The sequence below is a fragment of the Coffea arabica genome, chromosome 11e (genome assembly GCF_036785885.1).
Source record: "Coffea arabica cultivar ET-39 chromosome 11e, Coffea Arabica ET-39 HiFi, whole genome shotgun sequence".
Taxonomy (NCBI): Eukaryota; Viridiplantae; Streptophyta; class Magnoliopsida; order Gentianales; family Rubiaceae; genus Coffea; species Coffea arabica.
Genome location: NC_092331.1, coordinates 56,955,178 through 56,961,819, shown reverse-complemented (window position 1 = coordinate 56,961,819; position 6,642 = coordinate 56,955,178). Strand labels below are relative to the sequence as shown.

The window sequence follows — 6,642 nt, the reverse complement described above, 5'->3', positions numbered from 1 at the left end:
TCTACTGGTAGCGAGTAGCAACAAATATTATTTGTATTTGGTAACACGGCAAACAAGACAGAGTTTAAATTTTAACCTGGGCCGATCTAATGCTTGATTTGACTAAAAGACGTAATCGCTAACGAACCAATTATTGCAATTGACAAAGCCTTACCGTGCAAGGCGAGTTGCCAGTTTTCCTCGATAAAAGGTAGGTCTTCTGTGGCCTAGAACATTTGCACTAGCTTCTTTATTGGCAGCTTGGATTAACTGAAAATTTGTGGGAATTTTACAGAAATGCAGGAAAAGGGCAAAGACCAACACTATACAGAAAATGTGTTGATCTGAATGAAACAGGGGAATCCACTTTGGCCATATTATGCATCTTATCATATTTACATATTACAAAAGCTAAAGTAGTCGAAGAGAGAATCTGGAGAGAAATTAGCTGGTAACATTTGGTTGAAAAATGCCTCCAACAGTGTCAAAGTTATCAGTAACTGATGTCTGGGGGACTTTGACAAAGTAAAAAGAGGTAAAGAAAGTTGTTACAGAGGCAAGAATGCCTAAAAATTGGCTCAAGTTAGTCTTCAAGTTTTACATGAAGTTATTGCTCTCGAGGCTGTTGTACAGGATCACTGACTTCGAATCAAAATTATAATGACTTCAGTTTAGCAATCTTCACAATTTAATTGTTCCTGGATCCTTTTACCTTCAAGAGAACATGTAAACATAATTCTGGATCATCTTCAATTCCTGCATGAGTCCAACACAGCAAGGCCAAAAAACAATTAGCTTGGATTTCCAAAAAATGTCTTTCTAATACTTTGGCTATGAAAGAAAATTTTTGATTCAGTCTCATCCACTGACTCGGTTGAATTTTCACAAGAAATCAAGGCTCTTACATAATGGAGAAGCTTCTGTGAGGTGGATATTGTTTGATTATGGCTCCCAGAGAGAGGAAGAGACAGAGATAAACTCAAAATTAATAGTTACTTCCCCCTTCTAGAGAAGGCAGAAGTGGAACTATTCTCATTTCATTAATTGTTACATTACTGTATTTTAAAGACCTGTCGATGTACAAGGTACCAAATTACCTTAAGGACTTGACCTCTTCATGAATCAACCTTTGAGAGGAAGGATTGAATTCCAAAAACAATAAAAAGAACTCCACCAGAAAGTGCGACCTACACCCAACATTAACTAAGCTGTTAAAACAAATGAAAAATAAGGTAGAATAAGGAGAAATTAAAAATGAAAGTAACTCACCATTTTCTCAGATATCTGTTTTGCCAAACTTTTTCCTCCTAGGACAGCAGCTGTTGTGCACAAAGTTTGCCCACTGTCAAACAGAAAGAAATGGGATAGAATTAGCACTTCCAAGGCTTTCCTTTGACTGTTAGATCACGTGTCAATGAGGAAAAGTATAATGCTGCTTGAAGTTGCAAAAGCATTAACAAAGGAAGGGTCAAACCATAGGATATCAAGAAAGCTTACATGATCCCGCCAAGAACAACACCAAATGGATTCTCATCCGCAGCCAAACCAATGGTAGCAAGCTGAAAAATTAGTAATTTGTATGTTATTCAGGAATCAAGAAACAGTTTTGTGGTCATCAGAACAAATACAGTTAAACCAACTCTCGTCGTCATGCATACCTGACTTTTGTCACCCCATTCCCCGAAAAACGTAATAGAAAATGCCTGCCATCAGTTGCAAGTTAATAGTGGGGAATCACATACTAATTTCCACAATCTAAAATTAACAGCCTATGAGAACCAAAACCTTTAGAAGGATGGGCGAGAAGAATTGAGCAAGAATTGGCTGCTTTTGCTTCTTCAAATCATCATCAATCTGGGAGATGCACATAATTAGAAAAATAGAATCTTGGAAAAGCACAAAGTAGTGTGGTAGCAGAACCACTGGCATTCTACATCCAATTCCCAATTGAAGACAATACAATGAGCCAATGAACCTGCAAACATCTAAATCTTTGATACATTTACACAGACCCCCCCCCCCTTTCTAACTAGTTTATGAGGAACTACAGTATAGTTAGACAGGCTTTAGTGAAGTCAAGGCTAGCCTACTTTATAGGACTTAGTGCAGACAGATGCACCTAAAATTAGTCGGAGTTGAACCAACTTTAGGACCAAAATGAAAATCAAGTTCCATTCGAAGAGGAGATGTGTTGTACTAGAACAAATCTTATCTCGTCCCAATTTTAAGGATCCCATAGCTAAGTGGTCTTAATAAGTGGAGGTATTCATCAGAATAGGATCAGCAATGACAATACCTTATTCTTCTCTTTAGTTATTCCACCGTTGGCTTTTAAATCGGCATCCTTGTAAGAGAAAAGTTATCAAGGACAAGCGAGGCAAGTTACTTAGTAACAGGAATAACTTACTGAGGTGAAAAAATACAGTCGCATGGTACAGAAATATACCAGTTTTGCTTCAACTTCAGCCAATTCTTCAGCCTCCCTGTAACAAAAAACAGCATAGGGACCATCAGTGTGAAAGTAAAGAAAATGAATGTAATAATATTAGGCTAACAATATATAATTAAAGAGAGATTGATATGTCCAGAGAGCAAGGCCATTGTTTCCCCATCTTAAAGTGAGGGGTTGATCTACTAGCCCCATTCTACTCTCACCTCTTCATCCTTCTCCTTCTAAAAAGATACCATAAAGGAACAAAAACAAGAGCATTACCCATCATGAAATGCATCCCACAGCGACCATAGTCCAAAACCCAAAAACAGTAAAGTTGTGATATGATGAGTCCATGCACGCGGAATCTGCAGTCAAAGTTCAAGAAATTGATGAACAAATTATGAAATCCATGCAGAAACCATAGTTATTGCCAAAACCTAAAAGGGAATCAGTAAACTATGGCTTAGTATCATATATAGCAAAGGCTGTCATGTCAGGATTACTGAGGCACAGCATGTTTATAAAGTTTAACTTCAGAGTCTCGACATTCAAAAACTCCATCTTAAGGTTCAATTATGTGTCCACTTGTAATTACACTTTTCCCCTCCCATAGCCCACCTTTCTGATCCCAGACCAAACCAAAATGCAATGACATAACGAAATACTAGCATCTAATGCCCCTATGGCATCAATATCATTTCAATCTTACCAGATTCGGAGCAGCCCAGCCAACAAGAGCAGAAAAGATAGTCATTACCTGGAAGCCGGAAGAAGAAACAAAATAAATTGTAAGTAAGACCTAACAGTTGCAGTTATAAGCTCAAAGAATGAGTAGGTCCAAAAAATTCTTACAATTAGAGCTGAAAGGCAACCAGACAAAACCAGTCTTCTGGGATGGCGCATCGCCAAGATCTAGCAACAATCAGAAAAACATATAAAGACTTGGGCAACTTTTTAAGTTATTGTACCATAATAATATCATCTAGATGCTAGAATGTCATTCTGAATTTTGAGAGTGAGATTGCCATTGGTCAGGTTTAGATCTCATTTGATAAGAATTAAAACCTCATGCGAAGAGGAATGCTAGATGACTTCTGGTAAGGAAACTATGAAACATCATCCCATTGAAGACTTGTTTAAAACAGACTAGTCAGTTTAACAGGGAGGTGCCTGAGAGAATCCTGAAAAACATTGTGTAATAAATGAATTCAACTGGTTGGATCATGTTCAGCAGTTGTTAATCATCTTGAGCGTGTCGAACAAAATGATTACACTACTGCAGAAGATTGAGCTCATCTGATTAAGGGAGAAGGGGAAAGAGAGTTCAATTCAAACAAACAGACCTACTTTTCCAATCTTTTATGCCAGAAAAAGATGAATATGAGTCGCTAAACAGGGAACATCTTCCATATGGTGAATTTGATGATATAGCACGTGCATCCAACGTCAACAGCAGAGAATTTTACACTGAGAAAAGTGCAGAAAAGTAAGGGGAAAAAAATGCGATTCCCCAAATTATTTGGTCAATAGAAGTTTGTCTTCCATGCAAAATACAATCTTTGCCTGGAAGCCAAAAGATCCTTCCTCTTGGATAAGTAGATTAAATCTTTTTATGCAGCAGAAATGATTCATCCCTTCAATTCAGGAATGTGAGTTGAATATTATTTTGAAAATTTATTATCTCTGATTAAAGTTGCACGTCCCCAAGTGATCCGAGTCTGTTCCACATAGTATGCGGTTCTATAGGAAGTGAAATGCCTAACAAAAATGTGCTTCGCAATACAGTAATCCTAAATGCTAAAGAAATTTTGATAAGCACAAACTTGTACCACTTCATGGACAAACAGGCATACCCAGCTTCTCAGACACTATAATTGACAATCTATGGTAATTACCTCACTGGAATTAAGTTCCTGGAATTGAGACTTGGCTCATTTGCTCGCTTTTCTGTCACTGTCCAGAACTACTTATTTCTTTTTGACAGTCCTTGTGAACTGACAATGACTAGAAGCAATACTCCGAATGCCAAACTACAGGAGCGAAAAGCCCAATTCTAACAGCTTATTCAATTCTTTAATTCTGTACCACAAACATTATATGCCGAAATAAAACTTCTGGCCTAACATGAATAAAAGAGCATTAAGCTACGAACAGAAGATTTACGACCAAAACAACTAAAAAAATGCAAGCAAATGCTCATTACCAAGCTGAAAGCTCTTTGTTGACTATTTTTATTGTAATACCCAACTAATGGAGATTATTTTTTGCTTGTTCTTTAAAAAGCATCAACTACACCTTAATAGTCTAAAAGTTACAGGCCGTAATCTGGATTTGGACAATCAAAAACAGTAACAACCAGAGCTGATGGTCACAAATAGAATGCAAACATTGGCTCATGATAAATGCAAGAATTCAACGACAGATTCATAAAATTGTTCCAGTCATCCCTGCACTCAAAAAAAACAAGTGCATGAGGTAGAGCATCCAACAACCGACAAGAAAAGGGATATAAACTTGCAACTACGAAGAAAAATTCAGATTCCTGAAAATGGATATAAAAACTTGCAACTCTAAAGAAAAATTCAGATTCCTGAATGCCCGTATGGCATCTTATTCGTATTGGTGGTAGGAATCTAGTTCCTCTTATTCTCTAAACACAGTAAAGTGAATTAAGACAGCATCTTTTCCTTTCTGAATAGTATCCTTATTATTTTTAATCTGCTTTTCAACCTTTAAATGAAGATTTAAAAAATGACAATGTCAACATATTAACGATATAATTAAGGACCCATAGCCAATCATTCTTTGCAAATAATAACAGACATAGCTAATAAAGCCCCAATAAAATCCACGAACTCAAAACGGTAAAAGGAAAAAAAAAAGTGAACTTTCAATTTTTGTAATTTATATAAATCATTAAACCACAATTAAGTTCCTCAACAGCTAGCTCAATACCAGCCTAAAAAACTAATCTGCTTTCAATTTCAAATAGCCAGAGGAAAAAACGTAATACTAATCCAGTAAATTGCCCAAAGAAAAGAAAAGGTCATATGACTTACCGCGGCGGCGAAAAATGTTTTGTCTCCGATTTCGGATAGAACAGTCATCGCCAGCGACTTCGAAAAACCCTTTCAAGATTTACAGATGAAAACACATAAATTTTACCAACCAAAAAACCTTTCAAAAAGAAATAAAATCACAAACACATACAGTAGACAAGAGAAATGAAGCAAATTTGTGAAAATTTATTACTTGAACGACTGAGAGACTCATCTTTCTTCAAGCTGGCGACCGATGAAGAAAGACTGAAAGAGAATGGAAAGAGAGATCGAGAGCAAGATTTGTGGAAAGCGCGAAAGAGCTGAGGATTTTTCCTTTTTTGTTTGGTAGCGTGTGCTATATGCTACTAAGCAAGCCTGCGTCTAGTGTGTGTAGTGTGACGAGTGGAGGCGAAAATTTTGTAGAAGTAGTAGTTTGTTTGGATGTTGTATTATATAAAAAGATTCTGAGATTGGGCAGACTTTAGAATTTAATTTTCTTGTTTACTTATCTAATTCTTTGAATATAATTGAATTATGAAATAGTAAATAGAATTGCGTCTTGTTTTTGGTTATTTAATTAGGCGTGTTGGTTAATTTCGGGAGGTGGCAAGAGATATTAGAATTTCATTTTATGAGCCTTAACATAGTGTTGTAGACTTTTAAGTTTGCCTCATAATTGAGAAGCTTTAAAATTTTTAAAGTTTATCGTTGACTTATACATTAGATAATACGTTTATTAACAATACTGATGTCATGCAGTTATGCTAACAAAGCAACTCTTGACAATTAAAACTATCATTGGATTAGTTTTTTTTTTTATAGCAAAACATATTTCATTAACAGATTGCTAGAAATCGTCAATAATCGTCAGTACGATTGATATGCATCGTTGCCCTAATGGCAGATAAAACATGCATTAAAATTGTAGATCTTCAAATTGATAGATATAAAAGATTTGAAAAATTAAGAACAGATTTAAAAAGTACTATCAATTTTAAAATTATCTCTTCATAAAATAAACCGTTGCAACCCACTCTATGCATATTGCAATCGTCAAATCTGCTAATCAACAGTTGTAAACTCCAATAAAGATGATGAGATCTGCCGACAAATCTAAAATAAATTCAGATCTAATAACCAGATTTGCAGTAAATTCAAATTTAAACAACAAAACAAAGAAAAATAACA

The 6,642-nt window shown here is 35.8% G+C and overlaps 1 protein-coding gene across 2 annotated transcripts; it reads right to left on the bottom strand.

The window, feature by feature from the left end:
- Positions 1-413: 413 nt before the first annotated feature.
- On the bottom strand, positions 414-5,881 carry LOC113720307 (GDT1-like protein 4). Of its 2 annotated transcripts, XM_072072635.1 has the most exons (14): positions 5,666-5,851; positions 5,473-5,541; positions 4,309-4,492; positions 3,266-3,325; positions 3,123-3,170; positions 2,693-2,778; positions 2,426-2,462; positions 2,276-2,323; positions 1,765-1,833; positions 1,638-1,682; positions 1,477-1,538; positions 1,249-1,321; positions 1,077-1,166; positions 414-735 (listed from the first exon to the last, which is right to left on the bottom strand). In XM_072072635.1, exons 4-13 carry the CDS (start codon positions 3,314-3,316, stop codon positions 1,095-1,097), a joined length of 591 nt encoding a protein of 196 aa, XP_071928736.1. In that variant the 5' UTR covers positions 3,317-3,325; positions 4,309-4,492; positions 5,473-5,541; positions 5,666-5,851; the 3' UTR covers positions 414-735; positions 1,077-1,094. The 2 variants fall into 2 exon arrangements, with proteins under 2 accessions (XP_071928736.1, XP_027101015.1); XM_027245214.1 differs by lacking the exon at positions 4,309-4,492 and having other exon boundaries at positions 5,666-5,881.
- Between the last annotated feature and the right edge of the window lie 761 nt (positions 5,882-6,642).